This window comes from Chiloscyllium plagiosum, chromosome 32, assembly GCF_004010195.1.
Source record: "Chiloscyllium plagiosum isolate BGI_BamShark_2017 chromosome 32, ASM401019v2, whole genome shotgun sequence".
In the NCBI taxonomy this organism is placed as follows: domain Eukaryota; kingdom Metazoa; phylum Chordata; class Chondrichthyes; order Orectolobiformes; family Hemiscylliidae; genus Chiloscyllium; species Chiloscyllium plagiosum.
The window spans coordinates 24,678,309-24,699,777 of record NC_057741.1 but is presented as its reverse complement, the minus strand read 5'-3'; the positions used below and the strand labels follow the sequence as shown (position 1 = coordinate 24,699,777).

Genomic DNA, 21,469 nt, shown 5'->3' with positions numbered 1-21,469 from the left:
ACAATGTGGAGCCATTGACAGAAGCTCTGAAATCTTGGACAGAATCTTAGACTCGGCCGGGATCCAACATGTTCTTACAAACAATAACGATGATATGGCTTTTCAGCATGTTTGATCACTCCTAGTCAATCGTATCATACAGCACAGCAGAAGTACTGAATTGCAACAAGTGCTGTCTATAATCAGACTGACAGCATGCTTGCTCCCCATAACATTCTCAAGCAGTGTCCTTGTTGGCATGGTTGAGATAATGCAGTCTGCTGTCAAGAGTGTGATGATGGAAAAGCACAGCAGGTCAGGCAGCATCTGAGCAGCAGGAAAATCGACGTTTCAGGCAAAAGCTGATGAAGGGCTTTTGCCCAAAATGTCGATTTTCCTGCTCCCTGGATGCTGCCTAACCTGCTGTTCTTTTTTAGCACCACACTCTCGACTCTAATCTTTAGCATCTGCAGTCCTCACTTTCACATAATCCAGTCTGCTGCTAAGCTTTGTACAATCAGAGCTCAGAGGATCATTCCCTTCGTAAAGCCATTGGGAATGTTACTCAGTGAGTCTCAGCACCGGTACTAGGACATTAAACACAGGCATCTTGTCTTATGTTCAGGAGAAGCAACTGTCCAAAGAAGAGTGATGAATTATCTTGATGATCATCTTCTCTTGAATTTCATTTGTACTTCCTATTCTTAGTTCTGTAAGGATAACATCCATGAAGTTGAGTGGGGGCACTCAGTTGACAGTTGTGAAGACTAGGATAAGTGGAAAAGTACAGCTGTGGATACTTTTGGAAGGGACAGAATATTAATGAAAATCTCACATCAATGATTTGCTGCCTGAGAGTTCTCTCAGCACCGCATGCTGTTCCTTTGCAGCCTCAGTTTGCCATTCCCTTCTTTGCATTCTTCCCTAATTTCCTCCAATGGTTCCAACCATTGCCCCTGTTTGAAAGCAAAGCTGTGGAGCTCACACTTCATTGTATTAATTGTCATGAGTTGTTGCCTTCATAAAAATAGCAAAAACATTAGGGAAAACATTGTACACGTGAACATGCTAATTGGATGGTCCACATATAAAGTGACTGAATCAGTATAGATCATGACTTTATTATAGGATGTGAATTGCAATAAATATGTCCCCGAAACAGTACAAAAATCTGACAGGGAGGACTGTGTGTTGGCTTTTACAATTATTCAGATTCAGACTGAATATGATTCATAATCTATGTAAACATTTCTCTTCAAATATCCAAGGATTTAACAGCTCTGTCAACTTACAATGATTTTCACGAACAGTTGACTGAAGCATTAGTTATATTAAAGCCTGCATTAAGTCTGAATTGTTTCCTTTTTATGCTTTTCTGTCAAGAGAACCATATGATGTTAGAATTACCTTACTTCATCCACCAGGCTGTTCATCTCACTGACAAGGCGCTGGTTTTCCTGCTCAAACTGCCAGGAATAAAGTGTAGTATCAATTATCATGCAAAATATAAAACATATGAATATTCTTAACAAGTCCACCTATCTCAGGTTCACTTATAATAACTATCAACTTCAAAAAAGACAAACAAATCAATTTGTGACCACAGGTAGTTCACGCCGACAAAGATGATTATTTTGTTGACAACACTCACTATAGATGTCTGCATTTAACAGCCTTTCAATCATGTGCAATATGCTTTCTGCATATACAACAAATCAGGATACTGAGATCAGAGATGCACAAACACTGGAAGAATCAGTATGAATCACAAAGTTCTCAATTACTCATCTTCCTCTTCTTCCAATTAAGCAATTAATTTATATTTACCTATAAATAGAAGTTATGCATGCTTAAAGAAAAATAAATCAAACATAGGGCACATTCAGAATGGACAAATCACCAAGTTCAAAGGGACTGACAGATGAATGTAATTCAGTGTGATGGAAATGTATGGGACACTTTCCTACCGTGCTCAAGAACTCTCAAATAACAAGTGAGCTCTCCATCTTTCAGCAGCACACTACATCTTCTATTACTGTAGTCAGTTCAATTCATAACTTTAAGTCCATTTACTTATGAGAGGCATCGAGATGTACAGCATGGAAACAAAACCTTCGGTCCAACTCATCCATGCCAACCAGATATCCTAAATTAGTCTTCTCCCATTTGCCAGCATTCGGCCCATCCCTCTTAACCTCACCTATTCATGTATACTTCCAGATGCCTTTTAAATATTGCAATTGTACTAGCCTCTGTGCGAAAACACAAAAGTACTTTCCATTAAACAAATGCTAGAAACGAAAATAAGACAGAATAAACTGCTCATGCAAGTGAAGATGGCAGGATAAACTCTGTATATGGAGATACAAAAATGTATTTGGTAGGGCAAGTGCCTAAGAAACCGAATACATTTAAACCAATAATATGGAATGGTGACAGCTGGAATAGAATGGGACTATGTTCTGCTGCCTTTCAATGCTACCTCATACTCATAGAGCAAATGGCCATAAATGTTACTGCAACAAAAACAGACTTAGAGCAGTGATTGAAAATGTAACATTTATGCAGCATTTTCCAAAAGTTCAAATTCTCTTAAGCATTAAAATGCAGCTCCACTGAATAAAAGTCAATTATAATCTGTGGAGAAGCAAACAAGTTAATCAAATCAAATTGAAAGTCATTATTTTATTGTTTACAATCATCTCAATTCATTTCTATGGAATATTCATCCAAGGTACAGATGACTTACATTAGTTTCAAACTTATATACAAGAGGTTTTGTAAATGATCTGTTTCTTTCTTGTAAATTTTGGTAGAAAGAATAAAACAGCATATTAGATTAGATTCCCTACAGAGTGGAAACAAGCCCTTTGGCCCAACCAGTCCACACCGATCCTCCGAAGAATAACACACCCAGACCCATTTCCCTTTGACTACGCACTTAACACTATGGACAATTTAGCATGGCCAATTCACCTGACCTGCACATCTTTGGACTGTGGGAGGAAGCCAGAGCACCCGGAGGAAACCCATGCAGACACGGGCAGAAACTCCACACAGACAGTCACCCAAGGCTGAAATCGAACCTGGGACCCTAGTGCTGTGAGGCTGCAGTGCTAACCACTGAGCCACCGTGCCAATTTGAATGGGGAAAGGCTGTATATCTCTATTGTACAGGGGGATCTGGGTGCCTTGGTATTTGAATCACAATGCATTTATATGCACTTTTAGCAAGTCATTAGGAAGGCAAATGGAATGTTGGGTGTTTATTGCAAGGGAAGTTGGTATAAAAGTAGGGGTGTATTGCTTTGGTGTAAAAGGCCTTGGAATGCATCTCATTACTTGAGAGAAGATATCATTGCATTGGAAACAGTTCAAACAGATTTCACTTGACTGATTTTTGGTTTGAAAGGATTAATTTATGTGGAAAGGTAATGCAGTTGGGCTGATAATCATTGTATTTTAGAACAGTGAGAGATGATCTTATTGAAATGTATAACAATGTGTGGGAAGCTGGAGGGGTGGATGTTGAAAGAATGTTTCCCCTTCTGGGATGTCTAGAACTTGGGAACAAAGTTTAAAAATTTGGGCTTGCCTATTTATGACTTAGATGAGGAGAACACTTTTTCTTTAAGAGGGACATCAATCTGCAGAATTCTCTTTCCCAGAGAGCAGTAGAGCATGGGTCATTGAATATTTATCAAGAGTGAAGGATTATAGGGCGAACAGACAGGAAAAGGGAATCAAAGCTACAATCAGACCACCCATGATCTTACTGAATGACATAGCAAGCCCAAGGGCCCTGCTTCTAATCTGTATTATTTAGTGGCTACTAAATTTGGCCATATGAACAGTTGAAATTAGAGTTACCAACTCTTGTTCAGCACATTTCTGGAGGTTGAGTTGCATGGTCTTTCACCTCCAAGCATTCTCCATCCCCTCACTACTGCCACTGGTTGCCACATAGGCTGGTTCTCATGTGCACTGTTCTTCTTTAATCTAATTGCTTCCAGAGTTAGGGCATCACTGGCTAGACCACTGTTTATTGGCTTTCCTTATGTATCCTTGAAAAGGCTGTGATGAGCTGTCTTATGGAACTGCTGCAGTCTTTGTGGAATGCACACAGGCTGTTAGCAGGGAGTGTCAAGATTCTGTCCCAGCAATAGTGAAGGAACGGAGATATAGTTTCAAGTCAGGATACTGTGTGGTTTGGGAGGGAGTGGTGCTTCCATGCATCTACTGCATCTATTCTTCTAGGTGGTGCCGGCTGTAGGCTTGAAAGGTGCTGTCAAACAAGACTTGGTGAGTTGACACAGTGTAACTTGTGGCACAGCGTATCAATGTTGGAAGGAGTGAATGTTGAAGCTGGTGGATGGAATACAAATCGAGTAGGCTTCTATATCTTGGATGGTACGAACCTTGAGTGTTGTTACAGCTGCACTCATCCAGGCAAGTAGGTAGTATTCTTGACTTGGGCCTCGTAGATGGTGAACAGATTTTTGAGGAGACAAAAGACAAATTTCTTGCCATAGGATTCTCAGCCTCTGACCTGCTTTTGTAACAACAGTGTTTATATGGCTGTTTCAGTTCAGTTTCTGGTTAATGACGACCTCCAGGATGCTGACAGTGGGTAATTCAATGATTGCAACACTTGGAAGATTGTCTGTGTGGAGTTTGCCCATTCTCCCCATGTCTGTGTGGGTTTTCTCTGGGTTCTCTGGTTCCTGCCACAGTCCAAAGATGTGTAGGTTAGGTGAATTAGCCATGCTAAATTGCCCATAGTGTGCAGGGATGTGCATGTTAGGTGGATTAGCCATGGGAAAAGCAGGGGTAGGGTCTACGTGGGATCATCTTCAGAGGGTCCATGTGGACTTGATGGGCCAAATGGTCTGTTTCCACACTGTAGAGGTTTTATAAATGTCTAAGGGAGATGCTTAGGTTTGCTGTAGTTGGATATGGGGTTATTGCCTGGTATTTGTGCGAGATGAACGTAACTTCAGTCATAGCCTGAATGATGTCCACACCTCTGATAGTTCAGTTGGATAATCCTTGATTGAGAAACAGATAGCTCTTTTCTTTCATTACTAATATATCTAGAATTAATAAATGAAAATGTTCAAAGAAAACAAAATTAATAACATTTATTTTCTTCTGGATTGCTTGCACCTGTGATAGGGACAGTAGCTTGAAATGATTGGTAATCCCAGCTGCATTCATTGCAGCAAGGCAGAGTTTGAATGAATATCATCTCAATAATGTCAGATTTAAATGTCTTCACTTTGGAATAAATCCATAGATTAGGCATACGGTTAATTTGCAACTGCTAGCCAAATACAATAAAGACCAAATTGAAAGCTATTAGTGTGGATCATTTAAACTGCCAATAAACATTACAACTGTCAGTACTTCGCAATTGTACTCTTCAGGTATTGTTAGTATAAATATACAGAATAAATATAATGGAAGTGAGCCATCTGATTTATACCAGTTTTATGGTATACATTAGCCTCCTTCCAGCCTAGTTCACCCCTTGCTTAACCGCATAGCCTTCTATTACTTTCTCCCGTATATGTTTACCTAGTTGCACTCTATGTGATAGCAAGTTTCACATTCTAATCACTCTCTAGTTAAAGAGGGTTCTCCCAAGTTCTTTTCTGGATTTATTAGTAACCATCTTTAATTTATAATTCCTCAAGCGGAAATGTTTTCTGTATCAATCCAATCAAATCACTTCATAATCTTACATACTTTGAATAAGTCACCGTTAGTCCCCTCTCTTCTACAGAAAAAGTTCTAGTCTATTAAGTATATTTTTCAATAGTCCACCTCGTAATTATGGTTGCACAATGATCAACTATATCTGCCTATGATGCAAGCTGAAGGCGAGACGGCCCATACAGCTTGCCCATCCAATCCAACCAAGAAAACCCCCAAAATATGTTATCTTTATGCAAGAATAACATCAGAAAGACTTTGCTCCACAAAACACTCTCCATGTTGGCTTTCATTCATGTGTCATTTTGTTGTATCTCAGTCTCAGGTGTAGGTGCAGCCATTTGTAATTACAGAACTTCAGTATTTCTAAAGCTATTGAAGCTTTTCATCTTGCATTATCTGTCCTGATAAATGCAAGATGTAAAGGTGCAAGAGCATGTCTCTTTTTCAGCAATATTCTCAGGTTTTTATTATGCGTTTCTGCTATTGTGACATTTAAATGTCAACTATGCCTCTTCCTTTCAATGCCAGCACTCAGTGCTGAATTTGATCACCCTTCTTTGTATCTAATACACAAAACCCTCTTCAGATTTTAAAATTGGTACTGGGAGCTTAATCTAAAGTTAGAAGATGAGAGAAAGTTGCCATTTTAAATACCTCAGTTCTGGAGGAACAGATTGAATCAACAGCTGATAAGGAATTCTTAGATACTGGAAATGTGATTTATTAACAAGGAAACTGGCTAAGTGAGGCCTTGATCAGAATTTGGGGGAGGCTCAGTGGTCAGTACTGTTACCTCACAGCGCCAGGGACCCAGGTTTGATTCCCGCCCAGGCAACTGCTAGTGTGGAGTTTGCATATTCTCCCAGTGTCTGCGTGGGTTTCCTCTGGGTGCTCCGGTTTCCTCCCACAATTCAAAAGATGTGCAGGTCAGGTGAATTGGCCTTGTTAAATTTTCCATCGTGTTATGTGCATTAGTCAGGGTTAAATATAGGATAGGGGAATGGATCTGGGTGGGTTGCCCTTCGGAGGGTCGGTGTGTACTCGTTGGGCAGAAGGGCCTGTTTTCACACTGTAGGGAATCTAATCTAATCTAATACGAAATTATTCCCTCAGTTAAGGCCTGATATGGTGAAACAAATTTACATTTTTAAAAAAATTCATTCACAAGATGTGGATAAAATATTGTTAACATTTATTGCCCATCCTTAATTGCCATTGAGAAAGTGGCAGTGAGCTGCTTGAACTGCTGTAGTCTATGGCAGTAGGTACACCAATGGTGCTATAAGGAAAGAAACTGCAGGAGTTTGACTCAGCAACAGTGATATATTTTCAAGTCAGGAAAGTGTCGTCAGTGCAGAGAATGAATGCTGATAGTGTTAGATGGACTGTCAGTCATGGAATGCTTTTATATATGAGTTAACATCAGTGTTGACTTTGCTTGGAAATGGCACTTTAGCTTATGGGTCAATAAGTGGTGGATTAAGTCCCAGTCTCAAGACTTGAGTACATATTGCACATAGTCAAATCAATACTTCAGGCAGCACTAAAGAAGAGTTGCAGTGTCAAAGTTGCTGTTCTTCAGATGAGGCATTAATTTTAGGTACATTTTTCTGTCTCTAATAACTTCAAGGCACTATTTGAAAAACAGCAGAGCAGTTCTCCTGATGTACTCGCGAATATGGTAGATGCTGAAAATTGGTGAGGAAAACTGAGAAAGCTGGGTCAATCAACAAGTCTGATAGCACTTGTGGAGAAAGAAAGAGTTAAAGCTACCTTTCATCAGAAGTAATGGAAGGGTTAGAGCTGAATCTGTTTCTCTCTTCACAAATACTAATCTTATCTCCTGAGCACATCCAGAGATTTTCTAGTTCTACAATAAAGAAAAACAAAGAGATGGATACGCTGAAAGGATTGTGAAGGTTAAACCTCTTTGGAAGAATGAGAACTGTAAATCGATGTCAAAAGTCTTTGTTACTGGAGTCATTAAAATGCAGAAAAGTTATGATATAAATTAGCATTTGCTGCTGAGAAAGCAACCATCTGGCATCTTCCTGGGATCACAGACTGTAACTGAAATAATAACTGGTGAGCAAGTTAACATTATCCCAATTAACTGCACTGAAGGATGAAACTTACCATTTGAATTTCTTCTGGTGAAAGTTCATCTTCCTTTGAGTCCTCCCAAAAACCCAAATTTTCATGTACTTCTGGAAAACTTTTATCTGTGAAAGATCATTTTAATATTGATATTGATATGCAATCTCATCACAGATGTCCTCAAAAAAATTGAAGTAGAACTTGAATAAATACAGAAGGGGAAACAAACAGAAGGACATGCTATCAGGATGAGATGAATTAAGCTGGAAGAAAGCTTATTTGGAGCATAAATATTATTACTGACATCTTGCCTGAATGGCATGTCCTGTGCTATAAGTTGTACATAATTCTACATTATCTCTGCAAACGGCATTCCATTTAGTAAGTCTTTCAAACAAGTGCTTCATAAATATTCAAGCAACTGTTTAGTGCACTTCAATTATTCACAATTAATAAAATTAGAAATCCTAGCAACTGGATTTTATGGGCCACTCATGGACAGGGAAGTGAGCAGGCACACCTTTAAAATCGTGTTAATGTAAAATATCACAGAATCACAGAATTCTGGAGAAACTCAGCAGATCTGACAGCATCTGTGGAGAGAGAAACAGCGTTAACATTTTGAGTCTGATATGACTCTTCTTCAGAACCGAGTTTCTCCAGCATTCTGTGTTTGCCGCTGCAATATTGGGTGGCTTGTCATCCACAGCATCCTTACTGCCAGTCCCGTCAAGATTTTAGAAATGGCAGGGCAAGTGTTACAAGTGCTACTCATCGATTCACCAATTGACGTCCTTAATTGGACAATTAATGCCAACCTAAAGGTCTCACATGCCACCACTCTGATTTAACGAATAGAGGGAGAGGCCTGTACACAATGTACAGCCTGGCAAAACAAGGAGTTCACAATCATAAGGTACTCAAAAAAAAAACAGAAGATTGCTTAATCACCAGCTACTAGAAGGATCCCCACGTAATTTACCTCGAGAAGGAATATGGAGGAGAAATAATATAAATTTTGGAAGGCTTTGATGTATTTTTTGGGTTGTGGGAAGTAAAGATTACAACTGAGTTTATAATCAAGCGCGGGGCCATGATTGTATACTGGTTAGTATTCTGTGTTGTGGCCTCAGCAACCTTGGTTTGAATCAGTCACGGAAGTGATCGTTCACTGCATATTATTTCCTGTGACATTTGCTACAGAAATGAGGGAAAATATCAATCATCTAGGTACATCTAGACTCAAAATGTTAACTTGCTTGCTCTCCATGGATGCTGTCTGACCCGTTGTGATCTTTTGCATTTATTATTTTCATTAACAGGCCACTGATTTCTTCAAATCTGTGATACTTCTTTCCTTGTACTAAATCTATCCAGCGAAAACCAAAGTTTATCATAACCTAGTCACTTTCTGATGTACCTTGTTTTCCACTTCCAATCTACTCAGTGGTAGGTCTTTACTGCTTTAAAATCAATACAATCTGATCATGTTGGCCTACTGACTACATTTTGCTTGCCAACCTGACATCTTGAACTAGTCCATGTTTCCAAATAAACCTGTTGGACTATAACCTGATGTTGTGTGATTTTTAACTTTGTCCACCCCAGTCCAACACTGACACCTCTAAGTCATAGTCCATTCCAAGACTTGTTTAATTTATTTCACTGGGATAAAATATTACTTGAACAGAGAACAAAATATTCTAAAATTAGTAACTGCTTTCACCAAAGATCATGAAATTGGTCGGGAAAAAAAAAGTGTAACCTCTGTACCAGTGCTATTAACAGCAAATACATCTGAATCAGTCATCTAGAACTTTATGATTATGAGGATGTGTTATCTGGCATCTTAATTTAGAATATAATTAACTAGACTATATCAATGTTTTGGAGTTTTTGGAAAGACACTTTGCAAAGCAAAGGAAGTAAGGAAAAGTATTGCATTTGCAAAGAACATGAGCTGCTCAAATAAAGTCACTGACTCGACAATACATTGAGAGAGGTTACATGATCTTATTTGTTACTTAAACAACCTGGCTGACTTATTTCTGATTCTGAACCACATACGGTCTGAGATATATGCACCTGCAAACATCATTTCCCTATTAAATTCAAACTTTGTTGTGACCACTGGATGAATGGAACAAGAAACAGAATTAGTACACCTGTCCTAACTTGATTATAACTGCATTTTAGGATTGACGTCATGCCAGATAGCTCTGAATTCCAGAATACTACATCAGTCTCAGGGAATAATGTCGCAGGACTAATAATTCAGAGGCCCAGCCTCATGCTCTTGGGGAGTAGGTTCAATTCCACCATATCATCTGGAGTTTGAAGTTAATTAATAAATCTGGAATATGAAGCTAGTCTCAATGATGGTGACCATTAACCTACAATCGATGTAAAAACCTACAGATTCTAGATCCACAGCAATATAGTTGACTCTTAACTGCCTTCTGAAATGACTGAGAATGCTACATAGTTGAACACAATGAGGGATAAGTAATAACTACTGATCTTGAAAACGATGCCTACATCCTATTAAAGATTAAAACAAAATTAGCTGGATAAAGGGGTATGAGATGCTTTATTTTTCTCTGATGCGAATTATCAATATACTCAAATGAAATTCCATGATGATGATAAAATGTTGCCTATCAAGCGATGGAATTGTAGTAGGATGTTTACTTTGCCACCATTGACATAGATTAGCTAAAATAAATTGTTAACATTGCACCTCCTATATTATCTGGCTAACTTCAAAAAATCAAGAATATTTACTAAACTAAGGAAAATTTATCTCATTCAAACACGTTGCATTCATCCACATGATCTTTTTTTTAGTTTTAAGTAAATTTAAATTACTCACATCTATTCCTTATTTTTAATGATAGAATTGTCTACTCAGATTATTCGCAAATTAATTGCGCAAATGAGAACTAAGTAGCAAACGAATGTTATCTTTGTGGATTTAAAACTAAACTCTACACATTGTATAGATGGTGACATTCGTCTTTCTAATTCCCTACTTAGTACTGCACTGTATAATACAAACCTTTAAATGCTGTAAACTATGTAAATCAACAAGATAACACTTATGATTCTATTTGTTTTAGATATGTTGTAGTTATAAATTCAGTCCTCTGGTACTTGGAGCTTCTAATGTACGTTCGTGTCCATATTTTACCAATAACTATTTATACATTGCATCGCTGAATAGGAAAATGGCAAGGCCTTGGCTTTCCAATAATCACAAACTACAGCATGCAATTCACAATATTTAATGTTACAAACCATTGCTTTCATCTTTTGCGACTAGCTCCTCTGAATTTTCTGGCTTGACAGGAGGAATATTCTCTGGAGATGGTACTAATGTCTTGTTGCTATGTTGTTCAGGTTCAAGTCTTGACCTATGAAAAATAAATCTGTCAGAACAGTGTGCAACAACGGATTAGATTTACTCAATCCTATATTTCCTGATTCACAAGCTCATAACTTGAATTTAAAATGGCTTCTGAGGATCAGAAATAAAATAATATTAATTTTTCACAATTAGACAAATTTTATCAATCATGCAACCTTACATATTCCTTTACCTCAGATGTTATCTTCATTTCTTATAATGTTATAGAACAAGATATCAAAAGAGCATTATTAATAATCTCTATGGCTCTGCCTGAAACTACTGTAGCAAGTGAGCCGTTAGTGTCGTCACAAAGTTTTGTACTTATGATTATTATTTCATCTAATTTGATTCTTCTGTTCATGTTCCATTTCCATATTACTCTTTTTAGCCACTTGCAAATAAAATTCTTGCTTCAATAGACTTTATGACATCTTTTTCAGCTATTACTTTCATTGGTTTGCTTGATTGCACAAAATATTTATTCTCTGCACTTCTTTTAAGACCATAAGAAATAGGAACAGGAGTGAACCGTTTGCCCATCGAGCCTACTCCGCCATTCAATAGGATCTCGGCTGATCCAACATACTTCACATGCACTTTCCTGTGTTTTCACCGTAACCCTCAATTCCCCTACTGATCAAGAATCTTTCTATTTTAGCCTCAAATCTACACAAGGACTCCACCCCCACAGGTCTCTATGGGATGGAGTTCCAAAGAGAACTGAGAGAAGAAACTCCCCCTTATCTATGTCTTAAATTGGCAGCCCTTCATTCTTAGACTATGCCCTAGAGTCTCCCATGAGGGGAAACATCCTTTCATTATTTACCCTGTCAAGTCCCTTAAGAATCCTACACAACCTCTTGTTTGTCTGAATATCCTAGTTCAGTGTGTTATATCAATATTGCATGTGGAGCTAAGTATTCAGTTAAAACTTGATCTTGACCACAATAACTGCTCCAAAACTTCATAAACACACTGGGCTAAAATTTACACAGGAGATGATTCGCCATCACCCCTCTTCCATTCCTAGAAGGTTAGCTGTAAGATGCGCTGCAAATGAGTGACATTGTCTAATTATTGGACTTGCACATTCACTTGGAAGGAAGTCCTGAGCTTGGAAGCTACTGACCAAGTGAACAGAGGAACAGGTGTAGTCCATTCCAGTGTCAGACTTAAGCAAGATGCACAGCCAGGACTGAAGAATGAGGCTCGAGGAAGATCATAGCAAAGAGGTACATCCTAAGGATTTAGAGAAGGGAGGAATAGTGGAGCCTAAGGAGCCAGGAGAGTGCACTGGTGGCCCGGGGGTATAGACGGAAGCACGTACATCTTTGGAGGAGGTGTGCTTCTGATGTATGCCCAATTAGGTTCATCCCTTCCTTCTTGTCTTTGTTCATACAGGCATTTAAACAGCCTGCTGCCTAATTATAATACTTAAATGACAAAACCCCTCTTGGCCTAAGTAGTGGGGGCCACACATCTCCAATAGCTATCCTAACTCTGTTGGAATTGAAGTTGCAGGTGTGCTGATTCGGATGTAGGTTTTTTTTGGGGGGGCGGTGGGGAAGAATCAATGTTAGATTTAAACAATTTCCATATTTCATCTTATGTAAACTCAGCCATCTTTCATGAGGTTTAAAATTTGTATAATCGCTATTATAAACTAGACAACCTCAGATGAAGCTGTACAGGCTGAATAGCAGTCCTCTAAAGATGCTGTCTTGCTGGTCAAAAATACAAGGAATAATCTAAATGTTCCCTCCCCTACTCCATGTCAAGTAACAGTTAGTATAGTCTCTATTCAATGTTCAGGCAACAAAATGAGAGGGAACTTGTCACATAAGAATTCCCTGCCAGGAGATTGAAATTTGCACTCAAATACTGAGCTTTCGCAAAGCGTGACTTTCATTGCATTACATGACTGATGGCAAATGATAAAGGGAAAACCAACGATAATGGTAGAACAGAGACAATATGACATTATGATACCCTAATGAGGGTCAATTTCAGTCAATATATAGCTTTCCAATTTGCAAACTGCCCTCTGAAGATCAAACTGAGCATGATTTTACGTTACTTACAATCTTTTCTTATCCACGACTCGCTTGACTCGAATAGCCCTTTGTTCAGAGTACACTTTACACACATCTGTATGATTACAAAGATGAAAGTATATTAAATCTGAACATAAAGGAAATTAATTTAAATAGCAAATTTTTGGGGGTAAATTTACAGCATCCAACAACTAAACATTCTATACTTAATGATGGACTCAAATCGTAAAGAGATGAACAGCTTATTGCTTTTTAGACATTCTAAAAAATATAGTGGACAGGCTAACTATCACTTTCCAATATTCCTTAGATTTGGAAATAATCCCATCAGATTGGAAGTCAGCAACTGCAAATGAAGAAGAAGAAGAAGAAAAATAGGAATCAACACACCAGTTAGCCTAACAGTGTTTGATGGGAAAATGCTAAAATGTACTATTAAATAAGTCTTAACATTGCATTTAGAAAAGTACTGAATAATTAGAATACACCAACATGATTTTACTAAAAGGAAACCATGTTCGATAAATTCATTGAAGTTTATTTTTGAGGATGTACCTTGTAAGGTAGATAAAGTGAAGCAGTAGATACAGTGTGCCAGGATTTCTAAAAAGGCATTCAGTAGGTTGCCACACAAGCTTAATGAACAACATGACGGCTCATGACTAGGAGTAATATATTAGCAGGGACAGAGGACTGGTTAACAGATAACAAGCATGAACAGGCATAAATAAGGCAGGTAGTGAATACAGGAGCACAGAAGTCAGTGCAGGGTAGTCAGCTATTTACATTCTACATTGATTACTTAGATGAAGAGACAGAGTAATGTATGTATGTTTGCAGATGATATAAAGCTAGGTGGAAAGGTAAGCTGTGTGGAGGACCATTGACGCTGCAAAAAGATACAATTTGGTTAAGTGAGTTATATAACAAGATGGCTGATGGATAATTAAGTGTGAAGTTATTTACTTTGGTCACAAGAATAATTTTTTTTAAGAAGGTGTGAAACTTGTACTGATAAACAAAGAGATTTGAATGTGCTTGTGCTTAAGATACACAGAAGGTTAATAGGCAGGTACAGCAAGCAACTCAAAAGACAAATGGCATGCTAGCCTTACTACAAGGTGACTGATCTACAGGAATAAAAAATGTCTTCTTACAACTGTACAGGGTTTTGGTAAGACCACATCTGTAGTAGTGAGTGCAGTTTTGGTCTCCACACTCAGGATATTGCATTCGAGGCAGTACAGTTATGGTTCACTTAATTAAACCTAAGATGATCAGACATAGCTGAGCAAATTTAGAGACTTAGAAAAATGAAAGGTGATCTCATTGAAATGTATAAGATTTTTAAAGGGCTTGACAGTTTGGATGCTAGGAGATTATATCTTGTGTTATTATGTTTATCAATGCAAGCAAGAACAGAACATTAAAATCCGGAACATAATTATTTTTCTGGAACCAAAAACTGTTTCCCAACTCGATCTAGCTTAGTTTTGTCAGATGAGTGGTTGAACCAGACAGATTTCCCCCACCACTTCTCCACTGTCAGCCACCAGATCGTTGTGTATATGAGAATAGCCCAGAGCTGCTAGACTCCAACTTGCAGCCCTCATCAGTGCCTGGTCTTCCTCTATAATTCCTATAAGCAAAATAAAAATTTGCTACTTTGCAGGACAAAGTGACAGGGTTCGAAATAAATAAAGAAATTAGTGTCATTATTCATCATGAAAAGTTTGATCTTTTCCAATTTTTTAATTGGTTGGCTCATCTGTTTATTCAGTTCAACACATAGTTATGCAAGGAGAGGGGGAAATGTTACATATTTATATAGGGTGAGAGTTTGGGAAGTATTATGGTCTGTATTCAAACAGAGAAGCATTTTGCTTATCCTGCTTGGGTCAATTATGTCTAAATGCAATTTATAATCATTGATTAGAGCTTAATATTCATTTTTGGAAAGAAAGTTAAAATTGTTACTGTGCATTCTGAATGGTTAGGCCATGCTGGTGAACAGATGCTTATTCGTAAAATCTAATCTTATGATTAAAGGAATCTCAAGCCCAATTCCATCTGGATAAACTGCTTCTTTTATGTCAAAAGATTGAAGTTCGATCCATTACAACTGAAGTACATTCAATGTACTACACTAAATCTGGTAAAACAACTGCATGACATTCCTTCCATGGAAACTGCTGATTTAAGGAGTTAAAAAATTTATTTAGTATTTTAAAATCATTTACGAGGAGAGGTATGGGTTTGCAATGCAAACATAATCAGATGTTATAATCAAATCAAAGGACAAAGATAATTTTTGAAAATGTTTGGAAGAGTACTCGTTTCCACTAAACATTGGAGTAGCTTTAAAACAATGGCATTGGTTTGTGACTTTGACTGCTATTTGGTCAATCCTGAGATGTTGGCTCATATCCCTCCAGACATTTCTTATTCATGTCCTTATCTAAATGTTTTATAAACATTTTAGCTATACTTGCATCCACCACTTCCTCTGGAAGTTCATTCCGTACATAAACCACTAGCTGTGTTAAAAAAATGCCTTTCTTATCTTTTTAAAATTTTTCTCCTCTTACCTTAAAAATACACCCGCCTGGTCGTGAAATCCCGCACGCTAGGGAAAAGACACCTGCCATTCACCTCATCTATACCCTTACGATTTTATAGACCTCCATAAGATCACTCCTTGACCGCCTACGCTCCAGAGAAAAATAAATGTCGCAGCCTATCCAGCCTCTCCTTATAACTGGAACCCTCCATTCGCGCCAACACAGGCAGGTGGGACTCGTTTAGTTTGGGATTATGGTCAGCATAGACCGGTTGGACCAAAGGGTCTGTTTCTATGCTGTATGACTCTATGACTCTAATTACTGTACCGCAGACCATGTACTGGCAGAGGAGGTTTGTGGAGAAAGAAGAATAAGAATAGCGATGCATTCAAAGGAGATTGGAAAAGATAGCAAATGGGTGCTTAGGACCCTGCCCAACGTTGCAAAATTCTGAAGGTGTGCAAATAGACACAGGAGACTGCCAAATTTGTCAAGTTTTCAATGGAGCTGAAAGCACTTTTGCAAATATTCAGTTCTGATCTTTCATTTTAGGATTTGCACAAGGAGCTTCCACATCTTACTGTTTCATAAGAAGGTTTATATCCAAAGGGATGCATTTCGCCTTTTCCAAACAGGAAGACACAGGCAATTTCCATCTAAAAAAAATCAGAGATGATGCAATACTAGGATTACATCTATTGAAATCCTTTGTCAGGGTTAACTTCAAAAGGTATCAGGGTTTGATCTTCAGGAGTACATCCCTAAAATACCAGGACTGAGAAACATGTAGAAGGTACTGTGAAAGTAAGAATCCAAATTCATATTAAAGCTTTTGCGAAAAGTCTCTCAGGCCCAGTTTATTTCTGAATGTTAGTTATTTTTATACTGGCATGTTCTATGTATAATGGTAACATTGTTATTTTAAGTATTTTTATTTCTAAATAAATTTTTTTTGTACTTTAAAAGTTAAGCTACATCTCAAACTGCTTACTGTAACATTTCTGAAAGTCCAGGAAATCACAAGTCGCTCATGATATATCCAATATCCCAAAGACAATGACGTGGATTTGAGTTTGCTCCCATGGGTTTACTACATCAGTAGATATTGCATGTATAAAGTTAGACTCCAGCTAGTAAGAAGAAAGAACTTTCTTCATAGGATTAGCCTTTGATGTTGCACATGAAAGAAAAGATCCAAGTTAAAAAAATAAAAACCCTTTCTATTTAAGACTTTTATGACTATCTTTTCTGCATAGTTTGACTGCAACTTTGCCAGTCTGTTTAGGCTTACATTAGCTTGTGTTCAGTACTCTCAGGCATTGCTCTCTAGCCAGACTCTGTTGTTGACTAATTTGTGTCCATGAGTTCTTGGATTCACTGTCAGAATAAAACTGATTAAGTGAAATGTACAATCATAATCCTTTGCAAGCAGTTTAACATAGTAATACATTATATAACCAATTTTAAAATCAATGGTTCTTAAAACCATGAAACATTTCCCACACCCCTGATTAAAACAAATTAAAGTTACTTTTCAGGTAAGCTTCAAGCAAGTCCAATACACCTTCCCTGTGTTCCTTCACTTGGGGAGAAATCACATTCTTCATGGCTGGAATGGAAGCAACAAGTCTTTAGTGCAAATATACTTCATAATTTTTCTGTTACGTTAAGTAAATAATAATCCAAAGGAGTAATTAAAAACTGAAAGAACTATGGATGCTGTAAATCAGAAACAAAAAAAAAAGCAGTTGCTGGAAAAGCTCAGCAGGTCTGGCAGCATCTGTGAAGAGAAATCAAATTTAATGTTTCAGGTCCGGTGACCCTTCCTCAGAACTGATGAACTAATTACCTCATTGAAAAACCTAGCAATTAGTTGAAGAGATAGTTAATTGGAAGCGTTAGAAACCCCTAAATCATACATTTTATCCATGAAGGTTCTAATAGAAGTCTGACACAATTTCCCTTAATAAATTATATCAACTCATAAATCATACTTGATCATCTATAATGACAAAGCCAATTTACTTTATAGATACGGGAGAGAAAAAAATAGTTTTAAATGGTTGGGTGGTCAAGGAGAGGAGGACTAAGTAAAGCTACGGTTCAGTGGGTATTGTTGGAACTGACGGAATTAGACTTAGGTGATCTCAACACTAATGAAGTGACACTATTAACAGGATGTGGTTACCCTCTCCCTGGAGGTGATGAGCAAGGTGGCAAAAAAAATAATGAGGGGTATAGACAGAGTTAATAGTAGTTGTCTTTTTCCTAGGATGGGGATTTCAAGACTAGGGGGGCTTATTATTAAGATGAGAGGAGACAGATTTAAAAAAGACATGATGTGATTTTTTTTTTCCGAGGGTGGTTCATGTGTGAAATGAACTTCCTGAGGAAGTGGTGCACGTGGGTACAATTACAAAGTTTAAAGACATTTGGATAAGTACATGAATAGGAAAAGTTTGAAGGGAAATGGGCCAGGAGCAGGTAAGTGGGACTTGTTAGTTTGGGATTATATTTGATGTGGACTGGTTGGACAGAAGGATCTGTTTCCATGCTGGATGACTCTATGGCTCTACATTAGCAAACAATTGGGCAAGTTGGCGCTGGAAAGATACTTGCTCTCTCAGCAATTAAATGCTGAGTGAGAAGATCCAATAGCAACCTTTTCATCAACAATTAAGGCCCTTAAGTAAGCAAGTAGCACCCAGTCAGCTCTTAAGTGGCTGAGAGGAGTTTGATGTGGCAAATGGTGAGAGCTGGGAGTCAGCTGTTCCTGAAGACGAAGCAATAAATCTTGGCTGTGGACTGTTTTCTATTCTGGTGCGATCAATCTCAATGACAACAGATGTCTGTTCAGATTTCAACCTTAGTATGGAGAAGACTGATAACACAAATCCTTCAGACTGAGAATAGATTCTGAGCCTGAATAAAACTCACAAAAGGCTGATTTCCAGCATGGTGGCAACCTCAGTTCAAAGATAGCTATGATGACAAATAGAAAAGGGGCAGGTGATACTTTCTTGATGCTAGGAACAGTATAATGCTGGTCATTAAGATAGATTTTAGTCTGCATTTAAGGTTACAGCAGTGATATGCAAATACAGAGGGCAAAGACTAGGAAAATCTTAGAAAAATTGAGTTGGATTTATTCACATGGATTGTGGTTTCCCTTTTACATCTGTTCTTTTTATTTTCAATTTTAATTCTCATTTCCCCTGAACCCATTCTCAACTTCTCCCATACCAAACTATCAATTAAATAACAATCAGAACTTGTTCTTGAGCTTCTACGGCTGCCACTTTAGAGACAGAAGCCAAGAATGACATTGGAACATATGTCTGACATGAAAATATGCTGCTTGAACATAAGAAATCCTTTAAGCTGTTTCTTTCACAACCTTCAACACTCTGCCCTGCTATACATTCTGCCTCATATACCTCCGTATACAAGGGAAAACCCTGCAAAGTTCTTTCATCCCCTTCACACATCCTCCTAAATATATTTTATAGGAAGCCAATAAAACTAATAATCTATAATAAACCAACCATTCACACTGTTTTTTAATGTTTCCGAAAACAAGGTCTCAATCACAACTGCACCTTCACAGGAGTTAAACTGCTTGACAAAATTCTTTTTAAAAAAAGCTTCACATTCACATGCTTTTGTCTTTACCTTCTGCCCTCAGCTGATGGATGGCATCAGAGCACGTGCGCATGAAAACCTGGGCATCCTGATCAATCTGGTCACGTTCCATGTCTGTCATACGGGAATATTCTGACATTACAAAACTGGGAAAAGAAGAAAACAAGTAATTTTACAAGTTTAAAAAGTGGGAGTAAATAAAAGTAAAATGTTGGTCAGCCCTTAACACAACAGGTATCATCTGAGGAAAGAAAGGAGGAGGCAAGGTTTAATGTCCTCCTCTCCACTGACACCATCTGCTTTGCTGATGGCTTCCAGCATTTTCTTCTGTTTTCATTTCAGATTTCCCAAATCAGCCATTCAGCCCAAAAGGTCTGCTCCACCATTCAATCATGGCTGGTAGGTTTCTCAATCCCATTCTCCCGCTTTCTCCCCGTAACCCTTGATCTCTTTTACAATCAAGAACCTATCTATCTCAGTCTTGAACATACTCAATGACCTGGCCTCCACAGCCTTCTGTGGCAGTGAATTCCATAGATTCACCATTCTCTGACTGAATACGTTTCTCCTTATCTCCACTCTAAAGGTCTTCCCTTTACTCTAATGCTGTGCACTTGGATCCTAGCCTCTCCTGCCAATGGAAACATCTTCCCAACATCGACTCTGTACAGGCCATTCAGTATTCTGTAAGTTTCAATTAGATCCCCCTTCATCCTTCTAAACTTCATCGAATATAGATCCAGTGTCCTCAAATATTCCTCATATGTGAATCTCGACTGATTACGTTCCAGGGCCAGTACATCCTTCCTGGGATATGGGGCCCAAAACTGCGAACAATACTCCAAACGTGGCCTGACCTGAGCCTTACAGAACCTCAGAAATAAATCCCTGCTTTAATGTTCAAGTCCTCTCGAAATACATGCCATCATTCCATTTGCCTTCCTACTGACTCAAAGTTGAGAGAATCCTGGACTAGAACTCCCAATTCTCTTTGCATTTCAGACTTCTGAATTTCCTTCCAGTTAGAAAATAAAGTTCTATGACTTTTGTTTTAAATGATGCTTACACTAGTGTTCCGATACTAAGATAGAAGAGAAAACTGGAGAAAAGTGAAAGATTCCAACTGGAACATCATTTTGTGTATCAGCCCTGGTTCAATCAGTAAAACCCTTGCCTCTTACTCAGAAGATTGAGGGTTCAGGTCCAGTCCAGGATTTGAGCACCAAACAAATATAAATCCATTCAATAGTGCAATACTGAAGGAATGCTACACTGGTCGAAACACTATCTTTCATGTCCCTGACCACGAACACATTTAAAAGATCCCATGGCATTATTGAGAAAAACATGCAGGAAATCCTTGATGTCTTGGCCGATATTTATTTGTCAACCAATATCACAACAGATCATGCGGTCATTATCATAATGTAGTTTTGGAGGTTGCTGTTTGCTAACGAACAACATGTATGATGCGCTTTATTGACTGTAAATCACTTTTGGCATATCTGCTGGTCGTGCAAGGTGCTGTATAAATGCAAATCTTTCTTTTGTTTTAGACTCACTATACTTGCTAAGTGACTTACTGTGTATTCCCAGCAAATATCTTTCTGTTTCTCCCCTTAAGTTAAAATAGGATTAATAGCAACACTATCATTTGGTTTAGAATATAGGTATCGTGTTTAACATTTCAAAGATGGGTAAACTGTTGGGTCATATGAGCAAAGCAGAATAAGGAACCTATTGTACAGCATAATTGTTCAAACATGGCGAATTATAACAAAAAAGGAGAAAGTGAGGACTGCAGATCCTGGAGATCAGAGCTGAAAATGTGTTGCGGGAAAAGCACAGCAGGTCAGGCAGCATCCAAGGAGCAGGAGAATCGACATTTCGGGCATGAGCCCTTCTTCAGGAATGAGGAAAGTGTGTCCAGCAGGCTAAGATAAAAGGTAGGGAGGAGGGACTTGGGGGAGGAGCGTTGGAAATGCGATAGGTGGAAGGAGATCAAGGTG

At 38.2% G+C, this 21,469-nt stretch overlaps 1 protein-coding gene across 2 annotated transcripts in view; it reads right to left on the bottom strand.

Annotated features, from left to right (window-relative positions):
* Positions 1–21,469, bottom strand: part of stx18 (syntaxin 18) — a 158,439-nt gene that overhangs the window by 15,344 nt on the left and 121,626 nt on the right. The window contains exons 3-8 of one of the 2 annotated variants that reach the window (XM_043674245.1): positions 19,491–19,606; positions 17,350–17,427; positions 13,285–13,351; positions 11,092–11,207; positions 7,834–7,919; positions 1,387–1,445 (exon numbers count right to left, since the gene is read on the bottom strand). In XM_043674245.1, coding sequence (XP_043530180.1) covers positions 1,387–1,445; positions 7,834–7,919; positions 11,092–11,207; positions 13,285–13,351; positions 17,350–17,427; positions 19,491–19,606 — 522 coding nt within the window. The remainder of the gene's footprint in view (positions 1–1,386; positions 1,446–7,833; positions 7,920–11,091; positions 11,208–13,284; positions 13,352–17,349; positions 17,428–19,490; positions 19,607–21,469) is intronic. The other variant, XM_043674246.1, reaches the window with a different exon arrangement.